A 16,782-nucleotide genomic window follows, 5' to 3' on the forward strand; every position below is an offset into this window, starting at 1 on the left:
TTTTTCAACAGCCAAAGCACCGGCTCTGAACCAGGAAAAGTGGTTCTTAAGTAGCACCAAAACGTTGCTGGTCTAGACTTAAGAACCGCTTGTGTCAGGGGCTGTGGGCGGGGCTGTGGGCGGGGCTACTGTTAGTGCATTTGATAATGTACCTTAAGTATACTAATGTTTAATACACTTTTACTTTACCGCGATATTATACATTATCAGCACACATGATAATAGGTAGCTACATGCTAAGGCTAACTTTTTTCTGTGTTAATGATAAAATAACATTATGTACTTTCTCGAAAACAACCTCCGTTTATACAGATTACATGGAGCTGCACGTACACGTTAGATTCGTCACGTTTGGGTGTTAATGTAGGTTCACAAAGCCATGAGCATTAACAGTAAAGCAACATCCGCCATTGTTGATGTGTTTGTGTTTGTTGCTGCTGCGCTAAAGTGTAACGTGTAACACTGTGTAACGTGACACGTATACAGTGACGTCACACTCGGCTCTGTGATGCTCTCTAACCGATGGAAAGGCAAACCGGTTCTTAGAAGGTTCGCCAGTGGAACCAACTTTGAACCAGCACCAGCACTAGCTCTGAACCAGCACCCGGGTCTTTTTGGTGGAAAAGGGGCATCAGAGTGTTTCCCTTCAAAAAAGAGGTTTGATAATAAAATGTCAGCATTTCAATCTTCGACTGTGACTTGGCTAGCTAGCAGCTCTTCCGTCACCTCAAATCAGTTTATACGCAGAAGAGCTAAGAAAGCCTCTGTTTTAAATGTGAACTCATCAGACTCGAACTACGTGCTGAGAATTAGCACGGACGAAGTGCTAACTGTTAAAAAATCTTTTCATGCAGTGTGACTTTAAATGTGATCTCTTTAGCCTCACACTCATCAGGTAACATTTATACTTGATTGTGATTATTTAGTGAACAAAACTGATTACCTCATGAATATGCAAATGAGTTGGGGTGATTTGTTACGTCCTGATTGGAGCTTCCGGGAAGCAGTGCATTTTTACTATGTGTCGATTTATCACAACTTTCATTCAAGCCTGTTGTATTTACACTCTCCGTCCAGACCGACGCTTGAAATTTAGAGTCCGACGCCATCCTGAAAATCAGGAGACCTAACTGAGTCTCAGCTAACTCAGCTGAGACCTAACAAAAGCGTATTAAAGTATAAAAGCCTCCTCTTTTTTTTGACTTTAAAAGATTAAAGTCATGGTGTTTGTTGTTTTCTTCCCAACACATTTTAAATCAATGTTCATGCTGATTTGAGCGCTAACGATGTAAAAGTGGAGGTCTGACTTTGAGGAATGTTAGAGAGAAATACTTGTTTTTCCAGCTAGCTAGTAGAAATGACTAGCAAAATGACTTTATAACTAATGACAAGCTTGGAGGCAGGTGATTGGATAACTGGTGTGTCAATGTTTAAAGACTAACATGGACAATAACACTAACAGATTTTTATTTCTACAGAAGTTACACAGTAAGCAGCTCGTCGTCGCAGGTGAGATTCTGGCCGTTCGCTTTTATCCGTCCCATTTGTCTCTGTGCAGTGTTTAGCATTTTCCCTGCTCTAATAACCCCATACGACTTTATCATTAAGTGATAAGTCGTGCTAGGTGTGTGAGAGCTTTTTAAACACCAGCGGTTACACATGCAGAGCTCTCGCAGCTGAACAGTCGCTCTTTAAAGTGACAAACGGGCTCCTGGAAGCCAGCTGGCACCGGCAGCCTCGTATTACTGCACCATCTGACTTCATCCACAAATAAATCCTGGCATGTGTGACATTGTGTGAGAGTGCGAGGGTGTCAGAGTGTGTGAGAGTGTGAGTGTGTGTGAGTGTCAGAGTGTGTGAGAGTGTGAGTGTGTGTGAGTGTCAGAGTGTGTGAGAGTGAGTGTGAGTGTGTGAGAGTGCCAGTGTGTCAATGTGTGTCAGTGTGTGCGTGTGCGTGTGAGTGTGAGAATGTGTATGTGAGTGTTTGTTAGAGTGTGTGAGAATGTTTGAGAGTGTGTGAGAGTGTGTGAGAGTGTGTGAGAATGTGTATGTGAGTGTTTGTGAGAGTGTGTGAAAATGTGTGAGAGTGTGTGATTGTGTGAGAGTGTGTGAGAGTGTGTATATGAGTGTTTGTGAGAATGTGTGAGAGTGTGTGATTGTGTGAGAGTGTGTGAGAGTGTGTGAGTGTGTGAGAATGTGTGAGAGTGTATGAGTGTGTGTATGTGAGTGTTTGTGAGAGTGTGTGAGCATGTGAGAATGTGTGAGAGTGTGTATGTGAGTGTTTGTGAGAGTGTGTGATTATGTGAGAGTGTGTGAGAGTGTGTGAGAATGTGTGAGTGTGTGTATGTGAGTGTTTGTGAGAGTGTGTGAGAATGTGTGAGAGTGTGTGTGAGTGTTTGTGAGAGTGTGTGAGAGTGTGAGAGTGTGTGTGAGTGTTTGTGAGAGTGTGTGATTGTGTGAGAGTGTGTGAGAGTGTGAGAATGTGTGAGAGTGTGTGAGTGTGTGTATGTGAGTGTTTGTGAGAGTGTGTGAGAGTGTGTGAGAGTGTGTGAGAGTGTGTGTGAGAGTGTGTGAGAGTGTGAGAGTGTGTGTGAGTGTTTGTGAGAGTGTGTGATTATGTGAGAGTGTGTGAGAGTGTGTGAGAATGTGTGAGAGTGTGTGAGTGTGTGTATGTGAGTGTTTGTGAGAGTGTGTGAGAATGTGTGAGAGTGTGTGTGAGTGTTTGTGAGAGTGTGTGAGAGTGTGAGAGTGTGTGTGAGTGTTTGTGAGAGTGTGTGATTGTGTGAGAGTGTGTGAGAGTGTGAGAATGTGTGAGAGTGTGTGAGTGTGTGTATGTGAGTGTTTGTGCGAGTGTGTGAGAGTGTGTGAGAGTGTGTGAGAGTGGGAGAATGTGTCCAAAACATTTCCACACAGACAGAAACTCACCGTCTCACCGCGCTGCCCCGGGTGTCCGGGCAACCCGTCCTTTCCTGGTGGCCCCTGAAAAACACACACAGGTTATTTTCCACCATATATAAATAAACTGTGTTCATCAGAGTCTCAGCAAATTCTGTCTTTTTTAAATCTATTTAAAAAATTTACATTTTAAAGGCAATTCTTAAATTTAGCAAGTTCTAAACCAAAGGAAAAAAAAGGTCTAATAAATAAATGAGAAAAAAACAGTTGAACATTTAAAAATATTTACAACATTTATATTCATTATAATATTTATATTATATTATATTTATAAAGCTCCATAGATTTCATCTGAAATCACAGAAGTTTAAAGCACATGATGTGGGAATACAGCTGTACTTACAGGGGGACCTTTGGGTCCTGGGAAACCCACGGGGCCTTGAGGTCCTTGAGGTCCCTAAAACAGACATTTCAGAAGATTAAAAATCACACTACACACTTTATTTATTTATTTATTTATTTATTATTTTTCTTGCTTGCACAGATAAATCCTCTCGCCGCCAGAGATTCCAACATAACAGTGTGCTAGATCATTTTATAGTTTTATATAGAGTTTAATATTATCTCAGCTCCAACACACACACACACACACACACACACACACACACCCACACACACACACACAAATTGACTCATTAACAGTGTGGTGATTATCATTAACAGTGTGGTGATTATCATTAACAGTGTGGTGATTAGCTAATACGCTGAATTGTCCGTGATAAATGAGGTTAAACAGTAAAGCTCGTGCTGTCACGGTTGGAGAGAAGAAAACCTCTCGAAAGCCCAGTTACCACGACATCATCTACACATCTACACGTCACAACCTATCGTCATGTCCGACATGCAAACGAGATGCAAACGACATGTACCTAATAAAGAGGTGCGCCTTAATTAAAAGGCCCCATAATTACCAGGACATGCGGCATGGCACTGGTATGATTTGAGAGCTTACAAGAGAGCTGATTATACACTGATACTGATTACAAATCACACCATGTTTTAGTATAGATGTGAATAAAAAAACAATTAATCAGAAATGTAAATAAAAATAACAATAAAATTATATTATTTTATATAACCATCATGTTTTTGCTCTTGAAAGCAATTTGCACCAGTTACAACCGGTTTGTCTTGTTTATACAGACAAAAGGTCATTATACCCTAGATTAGAAGCTTAAACTCAATTTCCGGATGTTTCGGTTGCCTAGCAACAATGTTATCCCAAATTCATCCATCTAACCGGCGAGTGTACTGTATGGTCACAAATTTAAAATTGAATCATCATGGTTCTGTTTTGGTGAAACTTTCCCTGTTCTCTTGCGCTTCTTAAAGAGTGAGAAAGTGTAGCTGAACCACACACCCTGAAACAAATGTACCGGTATTGTTATTATTATTTGATATATGATTTGAAAAGGGACAACCGTGTGCCACTGCGGCATGTATTATTCCTTGAACAAGTAGCAAAGGGAAGTGAGGACGGGATGTTTTCCTGAATAGGAGATGAGCCTGACGCTGTAGTAAATAAATCCCTTCATAAATCTGCAATAGGAGCTCCTGGAGACAAATAATAGATGTTTGCCTCTGGTCTACATGCAAAGCTAATGTGTAGACCCTGCTGCAGTGCATTATGGGTAGTACTTACTCTCTCTCCAGGAGGGCCAGGTGGACCATCGTTACCCGCTGTACCCTGAAAGAGAGAGAGAGAGAGAGAGAGAGAGAGAGAGAGAGAGAGAGAGTGAGAGTCAAGATCGGCTTGGCACACAAAATATGCAAAATTATGCAAATGAACAACGTGAAAGTTGTGTGTTGTTACCTTTGGACCTGGCTTTCCGGTCGGACCTCTGGCACCCCGAGCACCTCGAGGACCCTGATTTCATCACACACACAAACTCTTCCATGAGGATGTATTATATAAAATAATATATCATACAAAAACTAATATAACATTATATTACCGTATAAAACATTATACAGACATGTAATTATAATACACACACTCTGTTACGCGTGTACAGAAAAGAAGGTGTGGCTTCTGGGTATGTAAGTGTAAATGAAGGAATTATAGAATTTGTTTCTGTTAATGAAAGAGGTGTGGCCTATGTGTACGTTAATGAAGGGGGTGTGGCATCTGTGTCATTTAATGTAGAAGGTGTGGCCTCTATGTCTGTCACTGTCAATGAAGGAGGTGTGGCCTATTCTGTCTGTTTGTGATAATGAAAAAGGTGTTTGATTAATGTCTATCATTGTTAATTAAAGAGGCGTAGTCTTTATGTCAGTAAGTCAGAGTGATAGAGGTGTGACAGTGATGGGGATTCACAGTGGTGGAGGTGTGAGAGTGATGGGGATTCACAGTGGTGGAGGTGTGAGAGTGATGGAGATATGACAGTGATGGAGGTGGGACAGTGATGGGGTGTGAGAGTGATGGAGGTTTCACAGTGATTGAGGTTTCAGAGTGATGGAGGTGTCAGAGTAATGGAGATCTGACAGCGATGGAGGTTTCACAGTAATGGAGGTGTGACAGTGATGGAGGTGTGAGAGTGATAGAGGATTCACAGTGATGGAGGTCTGACAATGATGGAGGTTTCACAGTGACTGAGATGTCAGAGTGATGGAGGTGTGACAGTGATGGAGGTGTGAGAGTGATAGAGGATTTACAGTGATGGAGGTCTGACAATGATGGAGGTGTGGGAGTGATGGGGATGTGACAGTGATGGAGGTGTGGAAGTGATGGGGATGTGACAGTGATGGAAGTGTGAGAGTGATAGAGGATTCACAGTGATGGAGGTCTGACAGTGATGGAGGTGTGAGAGTGAAGGGGATGTGACAGTGATGGAGGAGTGAGAGTGAAGGGGATGTGACAGTGATGGAGGAGTGAGAGTCATGGAGGATTCACAGTGATCGGGGGTGTGACTGTAACGGAGGTGTGACAGTGATAGAGGTGTGGGAATGATGGGGATGTGACAGTGATGGAGGTCTGAGGGTGATGGGATGTGACAGTGATGGAGGTCTGACAGTGATGGAGGTGTGAGAGTGATGGGGATGTGACAGTGATGGAGGTCTGAGAGTGATGGGGATGTGACAGTGATGGAGGTCTGACAGTGATGGAGGTGTGAGAGTGATGGAGGTGTGAGAGTGATGGGGATGTGACAGTGATGGAGGTGTGAGAGTGATGGGGTTGTGACAGTGATGGAGGTGTGATAATTATGGAGGTCTGAGAGAGATGGGGATGTGACAGTGATGGAGGTGTGAGAGTGATGGGGATGTGACAGTGATGGAGGTGTGAGAGTGATGGAGGTCTGAGAGTGATGTAGATGTGACGTATTCAAAATGTAAATATTTGTTCAATGCTTAATCAGACACATATATGTTTTGAATACATGGACATTCAGCCTACCGTTGGACCTCGCTGTCCCCTTGGACCGGATTTCCCTGCAACACCCTTTCAAAAAGAAATAGAAGTGAGTGTGGAGAATTTCAATGATGGGGTTCAATATAGTTTTGGCAAAGAGCTCGGCTGAGAAGATGCCAAGCTGGCACACACACACGCACACACACACACACACACACACACACACACACACACACACACACACACACAGGACATTAACCGCCTGCTGTCTCTTCTTGAACAGATTGCGAGTGCATTGCGTGGTATTTTGCCTTATGTTTGGCATTTTACTAAAGCATTAAACATTACTGACAGATGAATCTGATTCTCGGACATCACTAGTGAAAATAACAACCGGTGTCTGTTTACATTTTGTGTTCTCACAAAGTTAGAAAACGTCGTCCTGATTAAATGATTGTGCTGAAAACTCTGCAAGTCGTCTGCCAAAGTGAACTCATTAAAGACTCACAGTAACACTCTCATTTATAAAAAAAAAAAACACAAGACAAAAAACATGTAATGAAGACTTTACAATATTTACTTATTTTAATATTTAAAAATAGTCGGCTGTAATTGACTAATGTTATCTAGCTAGCTAAAAAAACTAATTCTAGCTAGCTAGCAATAAACTCTTTTAGCTGGTGAGAAATAACTTCCTGTGATTTTAGCAAATTAAAAATAATATTATATATCAACTAATAAGCAACAACCTTCTTGTGGTCATTTTAGCAGCTTAGCAATAATCTTTTTTTTTTTGCTAAATTTAAATTATTAGCGCTGTTGTCTTGTGGTAACTTTTGCTAATCAGTTATGCCCTTCTCTGCTAACTTTAGCTTGCTATAAATAAACTTCTGTGGTAAATTAAGCCTTGTAACAATGTCTGGTTATGATGTTTGCTAGATAGAAAAATATTTAGCTGTTGTTTCTTCTCTTATTAAATCAAAATAAATAACAATTTAACTTTAGTTCACTGAACATAACTCGTGATAACCTGTAAAAAACAGCTAGAAATTATGTTCTGAGTTATTTTTTGCTCTATAATAACTTCAGGGCTCTCAAGTTTTGAAGACAGGCAAGCGTGACATCTCCAAACCAACCATCAAAAATACCCTCTCTAATGAATATTTTTTTTCCATTGGTTGTTGCGTTAAATCTTTCCCAGATACAATAGTGCTATTTTCTGATTGGCTGTTGTGTAGCCTCTTGTTTTTGATTGGCTGATAAGTGTCAGGCTCGACTAAGAGCTCCAGGGGAGACGCGCTTGATTCCTGCCCGGTTCCATAGAGACAGCGGTGCGGACTGATACGTTTTGGGTGCTGCGGCTTATTAAATATATGATAAATAGTCAAAAAGTTTTTATGCGTGAGAAATACGATGTGTGGCGGGAAAACGTGAGAAAAGACCGACATGAGGAACTGTCACTCTCAATGCGTGACACTCGACAGCCCTGTAACTTTGCTTTGATTAAATAGCTTTACTGTAATAAGCAACTAGCTTTATTCCATAAGAAATAACTACATTGCTAAGTTTATCAAGCTAATACATTTATAAAATTAGCCACCTAGAAATAACCTTCTGTGGTGATTTTAGAAAGCAAACTAAGTTAGCATTGTAAATTGTAGCATTCAAGATGAAAACTGTTAGCATTGAAGGGAAATTATTCTGATTTGTGACTCTTATTGACTAACAAAACTAATCTGTGTGATGTAAATGGTTAGTAATTTTACCTCAGGATTTTTAATAATCTTGTTGATGAAATCTGTCGAGTTTAGAAGATAAAACCCTGGAGAAAAACTTAAATCTTAATTAACTGCGCTACAGCAGCCGCATCTGTGATGGCACGAATGCTAGCGTACTGTGTGTAAACACTGGCTACAGTCCCATGTGAAGCCTGTGTGTGTGTGTGTGTGTGCGTGTGTGTGTATTCAGTATAAATAAGCACATATTGCGTCCAGCAAGGCCCGACATTTGACTTTTCAACTTCCCCAAAACCGATCGACTTTTTCTTCTGGTTTTGTGATTCAGCGTCTTTTGTTCTCGAGTATCGATCAGCGCCTGTGTTTTCGTTATAAATCCCTTCATGATGGGAATCAATGAACCCCCTGTGTGTGAGTGTGTGTTATGGTGCAGCAATTTCATGCACAAATCTTATCTTACCCTGGCTCCTTTCTCTCCGTTAGTTCCTGGGAATCCTGGGAATCCAGACGAGCCCTGCGGATCAGAGAGATAACACGAGTGGGATTGTGGCTCATTCAAATAAATACAACTGACACAATTACACGCTTTTAAAATGTACACAATACTACGGCGAAACACAAATACAAAGATTCTGTCGCTAATTATAATTAGCATCATAAAATGTAAGCTAGTAAACCAGGGAAAGCTGTTTATACCTGAAAACCGGTTATACAATAAAATACATGATACCGATAGCCAACAGTTTATCATATCATGGTTATTTCACTAAAATCAATACGAGTAATAATTAAAATAGATGAACATTTTTCTCTTATTAGTGAAACATTTGCACATATTTAACCTCTGCAAGGAAAAACGTGTCAAGTCCTTTTGAATGAGATGCAATAGGAAACAGATACTTCAGTGAATTAACCTAAGTTCTGTGTGATAACATTTCGATTCTTATTGTAAAAATTCACACTGTTGAATCTCTCATCTCTAATGGACTTTTTTTAACTTAGAATGAAGTCTGTATCCTGCACGAGAAATCAATCAATCCCTTTTTTCATGCTAGCTTAGTTCCAGGAACAGTTTTGCCCGCAGTGCAGGAACCAGAGCCGACACTGTGCTACTACGACAGAATTGTTAAAGAGGCAGTTACAGTGTGCCCCCTTGTGGTGCAAAAGAAAAGAACAGACAACTTATATAGCTATATTAAGTGGAAATTAAGAAGCTTTCATATCTATTTGGAGTGAATAAACTCACTGAGATTCACTGGATCGAGTCAGTTAATCCAATTTCTTGCTTTTGCTTGATGATGTAAGATTTAGCGGCTAGCTAGCTAGTAGCTGGAGTGATAAGTGTTAGGTTAACAAATCAAGTTGCTGATTTACTAGCCTCTGATTAAGTTGTTGATAAATGTCATGAAACAGACATGCACAAACTCACACACACACACACACACACACACACACACAAACACACGCGCGCGCACACACACACACAGTTATTAATGCAGCTAGTTAACACCTAAAATCCTACACCTAATCTTTTAGCTGCAGCTGTGTGGACCAGGTAAATTTCACCACAAAGTAAAAATATGGAGATATAAACACACACACACACACACACACACACACACTTATTAATACAGCTAGTTAACACCTGAAATCCTACACCTAATCTTTTAGCTGCAGCTGTGTGGACCAGGTAAATTTCACCACAAAGTAAAAATATGGAAATATAAACACACACACACACACACACACATACACACACACACATGATACAGGTGGCTATAAAGGAGGTCTGTGCATGCTTCGTGTTCGACTGAACGAGGACGATCTTACCCCGGCTCTCCGTTCACGCCAGCATTATTTGGAGCAGAGAAAACAAATCAACGCAATGTTAAAGCCTCCTTCATTTACAAAACACACAACACACAACACACCGACGCTGTGATTTAGCTCACACACTGTTTTACGGAATCAACAACAGTGCCTGAACACCACCTCTGAGATAAACACTGAAACTCTGTGCAATGACAGCTCATGGAAATTTAGCCTGTGGGGATGATGGGAAATCAAACTCTACCGCAATCTCTTCTCTCATCCATCTCTCTCTCTCTCTCTCTCTCTCTCTCTCTCTCTCTCTCTCACTCACTCATGCTTTCTCCTGCTGTGATGTAGAAAACACGACCTGGCTGATGAAAGCCATACATTTAGTAAGAACGAGAGCAGAGAGTGAGAGAGAGAGCGATGGGAGGTAGAGCGCACACTTTTCTTGGCGAAGACACTTAGCATAAAGCTGCCTGATGCTACGATGTGGTCATAAAAAAAGAGGCTTGTGATTTATTTTTTATTTTGATTTCATTCTCCGCTTGCTTGTGAAACATTTTATATTTGCTTCTTTAATAAAAGAGACTCTACCAGTCAAAAGTTTGGACACTCAACTGATTGTATTTTTGTTTGTTCTGATAAAAGCTTATAGTTAAACAGAGTTTCTAATGCTATCAATTCCCAGGTCTACATTTATTTCTGTAAGATCATTTCTTCATGAAGCTGAGAGGTGCAGAGCTTCATCAGGAAAACGCTTCACACTTTAGTTTTAACTCTTTTTTACTACACGACTGTATGAATTTCTATATAGAAATAAAACATTAATGACCTAAAGGGTACACAAACTTCTGACTAGATGTCTACTCTTCAGCAAGCATCAATCAACCAGAAGAGGTCTAAATGAGTTTCCCAATCACACAGGGGAACAAAATACTTGAACACACACTATGTATTAGTTACTATGCATTAGTAGAATTGTGAATTTTGTCTGCAGTGATGTAAGAAAAGACCTCCACTGGGATGTAATAATCCCTAATCCCTTAGCAGCAATCCCTAGTTCATAATCCCAAAACCACAAACCACTAATCACCAAACCCTTGGTGCTAATCAATAATCTCTAATATCTAATCCCTAATTCATTATTTCTAAAAAATAATCCCTAATTACTTATTGCTAAATGGCTAAACTCTAATATCTAAAGTCTAACCCTAAATAACCAATAATCTATAATTCCTATTCCCTAATCTTTAATATTTAACCCCTGAATAATTGTTAATCCCTAATCTGAATCCCTAATCTCTAACCATTAACCTCTGTTTACAATCTCTTCTCCTAATTAATCCCTAACTCATAATCCCTAACTCATAATCCCTAACTCATAATCCCTAACTCATAATCCCTAACTCATAGTCTCTAACTCATAATCCCTAATCTCTAACTCATAATCCCTGGTTGTGCTCCAGAGAACACTGGGACTTAGTTGCTTACACCAAATTAGAACAGGTTTGAAGTGGACGTACCTTCGGTCCCTGTCGTCCTGGATATCCAGGCAGTCCAGGAACTCCGAGTTTACCCTGATGGAAAACACCAGAAGATCGTGTACAGTCATCAGATTAGTTCAGCTCCATCAGCTCCAGATCACTTCAATTCAACAAATAATTTTTATTTCTACTTCTCTACTACTTCTATTTCTCAAAGAGGAGCTTCTCTGATCCAGCAGCCTTACATTTTTTTTTTTTTTTTTGTTTGTTTTTTTAATAAACGGTTTTATAAACCGGAGTTAAGGGCAGAGAATTTCATAATTTAACCTGGATAATCTGCACATTTTATGAAATTCTGTATACTAAAATAATAGAAGGCAATTGGAAGTTCAAACCTTTTCTCCAGATGGACCCAGGGGTCCGGATTCACCATTAGGACCAGCGCGACCTTTAGGACCTTCAGGACCATCCTCACCTCTGGGTCCAATCAAACCGAGCTCACCCTACACACACACACACACACACACACACACACACACACATACATACACAGGGCAGCTATATATAATATACATATAAATATTTACAATATAATTCAAAATTATAATTTCCAATTTATTGTGTGTGTGTGTTTGTGTGTGTGTGTGTGTGTGTGTGTGTGTGTGTGTGTGTGTGTGTGTGTGTGTGTGTGTGTGCTCACTCTATCTCCTTTGGGACCCATGTCTCCTTTAAACCCGGGGAATCCATCTTCACCCTGAGGAGAAGAAATAAACATTTATATTCATGTATTTCATTTTACTCACAAAACAGCTTTTACACACTATAAAAAATGATTCTTTACACTCCTACTTCTTGTTTTTTTTTTTTTTTTTTGCATAAGTAAAGCGTTGAGAGTTGAAGGTGTGACCATGCTGCCCCCTACAGGCTACATGGTAATAACGTCACTGCACTTATTCTTTAGTTGTTCCAGAAAATTATATATATGGACAATAGATTTATGAAATCTAAAGAGTTGTGCAGAGGAGAAGCACTTAGATTCAGATGGATCTAGAGTTTTAGGGGATTTTATTTTGCATGTTGCGATTTATTAGTGTTGCGTGTCTTTTTTTTGTGTTCGTTTTTTAAATAATGTTTCCATTTTTCTCTAAAAATAATATATGATTGTTTTTCCCTTAACTTTTATACATTATACTTTCAAATTGATGATGGTAAAATGTTCTGACATGATTTATCTTTATTTTTATCACAAAGACCTGCCATTTTAACAGCAGGGGTGTATAAACTTTATCCATTGTAAATGAAATCAATGAGAATCATGGAATCATTTAAAATGAACAAAGTCTTAAACTAGGAATCATTTACAGTGATTTATTTTGAAGCAATAAAATCTCAAACTATTAATCATTTCAAGTGAATAACATCTAAAAAGTCTTAAAACTAGGAATAATTTTCACTAAAGAAAGCCTTAAATCTACGAATCATTCGCAACAAAGAAAGAATCAAACTGAAATTGTTTACAATGAACGTAGAGTCGAACGAGGAATCATTTACAATGAACAAAGAATCAAACTAAGCATCAATACAAGTGAATAAAGTTTTAAAGTAGGAATCATTTACAAAAAACAAAGAATCAAATTAAGAATCATTTACAATCAAACAACTCATTTAATCATTTAAAGCCCCAAACTGATGACTTTAAATCTCGTTAACAAGCACATTAACAATATATCTGTTGTCATGAAACAGAATTTGGATCCTTACCTTCTCTCCTTTTCCACCTTTAAGTCCTCGGACCCCGTCGGCACCCTGTGTAAAAACACTCGATATTTAAATTGATATTTAGAGTTTTATGGCTCTGTACAAATTTTATTTGTTTTGTACCTTTACACCACGAGGTCCTGGATATCCGATCGGCCCCTGAGGCCCAACCTGACCCTGAAAACAGAAAAGATTCAAATAAACGATCAGTATTAGAATCCTCTTATATTAATCTTTAAAACATAGGAGTTTGCATGTACGGATAAATAAACCCTAAAGTAAACAGTAATCATTAAATCAGTACATTTCTCTTCCCTTATTGTCACTGTCTGTAGATATTTATTGAATATGTTTAATAATATAAGTGAATATTTTTTAATAAAAATAAACAAAAAAAAACTTTGCATCAAATGCATTAATATAATTAATTGTTAAGGAACTTATTAGGCAATGAAAGTATGTAATTTTGTGCGAATTTAATGTTTTATACACAAATACATTTTTGTGTGTTTTATTAAATGATTACTGTGTCATTTTTAATTGTATTAATGTAAGCGATAGAACTGAATGTAAATGAGCAACATGTGAGATTAAAGGATGACAATCAGCAGCTTGAAAATGAAACAAGCTGCAGAATGAAACTAAACAATTAAGTCAGCTAACGTTTGCAACAATCCAGGAGGATTAAACTTAAATTTATTTAAATGGCGTTAGTTAGACCAGATAGCTAAACTATCAATATCAGGCCAATTGTTTCTAATTTGCATATTCACCTATACTGTGCATTTATACATATATATATATATGGATCACTGGATAATCAGAAAGCTGTTAATGCTTCTACAGAAATGACTTTAATAAGGAGGTTAATATTTATAGTTCCTCACTCTAGCTGTTTATTTATCATATCTGTATGAACACGGTGCTAAATTCACCGCACATTATTTATGAGTTATGATGGAATATATATTAGCTGCTGCAGATCAGATCTTACCAGAGCTCCTTTCTCTCCGGGAGGTCCCTCTTTTCCCGGATGACCCTGAAACAGACGAAGAACGTTACATATACAGACTCATCTCACCTTTTTGCACATTAACTCTGCTGCTTCGATGAGTATTATATTGAGTAAAAATTGACCGGATGTTTCCAGATGTTTTATTTTGATTTGGAATGGTGATGCAAATATTGAATTATTAATCATTGAAGCGTTGTATGTGTGTGTGTGTGTGTGTGTGTGTGTGCATGTGATACTTACAGGAGGTCCATCAGAACCGGGTAAACCAGGCAGGCCAGAACGACCCTGAGGACCCTGTAAGAGGGGGCGGGGAGAATGTTTAAAATTTACCATGACAACCACTATATAAAATAATAAAGAACAAAAAATTGTAATTTAAATGTAAGTTTAAAGAGCTAAAGGTTTTAATGTCTAAAGATTAAATTGGTGAAACTCGTGAGAGGATGGAACTCCAGATGGTTTCTAGGAAGTTACTACGTGGTGGTGGTTGCTATGGTGTTCCATTTGCTGTCTATCTGGTGTTGCTAGGTGGTTACTATGGAGAACCAGTCAGTTGTTAGCATTTTGCTAGGTGGTCAGTGTGCTATTCTAGGTGTTTTTATGGAATTGGGCGATGGCTTCTCTGCTGTTGTTAAGTGGTCTGTAGTTTGTTCCATTTATCTGATTAGCAGTGGATAAGTGGTTTCACACGGCTCACCAATGTTCTACCTGGTTGTTATCTGATTAACATGATACCTCATGTGGTATAAGGGATGCTTGCTACATGATACTACATTCATTTCCAGGGTGTTGCTAAGTGGTTGCCACGACACTCAAATTGCTTGTTGAGTGGCATTGCTAAGGTTTTACTATATATTTGCTGTGGTATTGCAAGTGGTTGCTAGGGTGTAGCTTTGTGGTTGCTGTGGTATGCCAAGTGGTTGCTAGGGTGTAGATTTGTGGTTGATATGGTATTCCAAGTGGTTGCTGGGGTGTAGATTTGTGGTTGCTGTGGTATGCCAAGTGGTTGCTAAGGTGTAGCTTTGTGGTTGCTGTGGTATTCCAAGTGGTTGCTAGGGTGTAGATTTGTGGTTGATACAGTATGGTATTCCAAGTGGTTGCTAGGGTGTGGCTTTGTGGTTGCTATGGTATCCCAGGTGGTTCCTCAGGTGTTGCTATGTGTTTAAATGGTAATCCAGGTAGCTGGCATGGTGTTTCTGGTGCTTTCTATAATATTCATGTTGTCTGCTGAGGTGTTGATTCGTGGTATTCGAGGTGGTCATGGTTGCTACAATATTTGTGATTTCTAGGGTGTTGCTACATGGTTGTGATGTTTGGTTTTGGTTACTAGAAGTTTTTCTAGTTTGAACCACTTGGTGGTTACTATGATGTTCCAGGTGATTGCTGGGTTGTTGCTAGTTGGTTTCTGTGATATTCCATCTGAAGAGCAGAAGGTGATGTAAGCAGAACAGGGTGATGATGTCATCAACAGGACTTACTTTTTCTCCTGGTGGTCCGATTGGCCCTTGGGGTCCAGGGAGACCCTGTAGGAGAGAGAAAGAGAGCCAATGAACAGCCTGTAATGTGTGTGTGTGTAGGAGAGAGAGAGAGAGTGTGTGTGTGTTTGTGTGTGTGTGCAGGAGTGTGAGTGAGTGTGTGTGTATGTGTGTGTGTGTGTGTGTGTGTGTGTGTGTGTGTGTGTGTGTGTGTGTGCGTGTGTGTGCAGGAGTGTGAGTGAGTGTGTGTGTGTGTGTGTGTGTCAATTAGAACCTGGATGTATTGAACCATGTGTAGTAGAGAATGATCCATTATTATTATTATTATTATTATTATTATTATTATTATTATTATTATTATTATTATTACAAAATAACACCCAAATAATTGCTGTATGCTTTAGAGTAATGTTTTTTATATGAACTGCAGATGAATAATAATAAATATATATTAATTAATTAATTAATATTTTGCTTCCCACACAATAATAAATGCTTTTACAGTTTAATTTAGTTGGTAGAATTTTTTTTTTTTTTTTTAGCATTTTCACAAATGATATAAACCGATAATGACTCCAGACATGTGGGTGAGATTCCTCACAGGTCCTGAGTGTTAAACGTAACCTCACCTGTGTTCCTGGGATTCCCTGCTGACCAGGAGGACCTGGTTCTCCTTGAGGTCCCTTTGATAAAAAGACAGAGAAAGACAGGTGAAGGACACTAACATGACCCTACCCCTAACATGACCCTACCACTAACATGACCCTACCCCTAACATGACCCTACCCCTAACATGACCCTACCCCTAACATGACCCTACCCCTAACATGACCCTACCACTAACATGACCCTACCACTAACATGACCCTACCCCTAACATGACCCTACCACTAACATGACCCTACCACTAACATGACCCTACCACTAACATGACCCTACCACTAACATGACCCTACCACTAACATGACCCTACCCCTAACATGACCCTACCACTAACATGACCCTACCACTAACATGACCCTACCACTAACATGACTACTTAAATAGCTTAAGTAGCTGATCAGGTTTGTACAGTGATCCAAACAGCTGCCTTTGTGTTTTTATACCATGACCTGACATTTTAATCCAGTTAGCACTGAAGCACGCTAAATCCTGATCTTTCACTGATGCTTACAGTTTCATTCTTTATCAAATT

The 16,782-nt window shown here is 39.2% G+C and overlaps 1 protein-coding gene across 1 annotated transcript in view; it reads right to left on the minus strand.

Moving 5' to 3' along the window:
- The window catches only part of col11a1a (collagen, type XI, alpha 1a), a 92,930-nt gene that overhangs the window by 34,712 nt on the left and 41,436 nt on the right, over positions 1–16,782 (minus strand). The window contains exons 23-37 of the mRNA XM_060869497.1: positions 16,217–16,270; positions 15,591–15,635; positions 14,353–14,406; positions 14,092–14,136; positions 13,221–13,274; positions 13,101–13,145; positions 12,040–12,093; positions 11,735–11,842; positions 11,379–11,432; positions 8,501–8,554; positions 6,350–6,394; positions 4,769–4,822; positions 4,598–4,642; positions 3,299–3,352; positions 2,926–2,979 (exon numbers count right to left, since the gene is read on the minus strand). Coding sequence (XP_060725480.1) covers positions 2,926–2,979; positions 3,299–3,352; positions 4,598–4,642; positions 4,769–4,822; positions 6,350–6,394; positions 8,501–8,554; positions 11,379–11,432; positions 11,735–11,842; positions 12,040–12,093; positions 13,101–13,145; positions 13,221–13,274; positions 14,092–14,136; positions 14,353–14,406; positions 15,591–15,635; positions 16,217–16,270 — 819 coding nt within the window. The remainder of the gene's footprint in view (positions 1–2,925; positions 2,980–3,298; positions 3,353–4,597; positions 4,643–4,768; positions 4,823–6,349; positions 6,395–8,500; positions 8,555–11,378; positions 11,433–11,734; positions 11,843–12,039; positions 12,094–13,100; positions 13,146–13,220; positions 13,275–14,091; positions 14,137–14,352; positions 14,407–15,590; positions 15,636–16,216; positions 16,271–16,782) is intronic.

This window comes from Tachysurus vachellii, chromosome 5, assembly GCF_030014155.1.
Source record: "Tachysurus vachellii isolate PV-2020 chromosome 5, HZAU_Pvac_v1, whole genome shotgun sequence".
Lineage (NCBI taxonomy): Eukaryota > Metazoa > Chordata > Actinopteri > Siluriformes > Bagridae > Tachysurus > Tachysurus vachellii.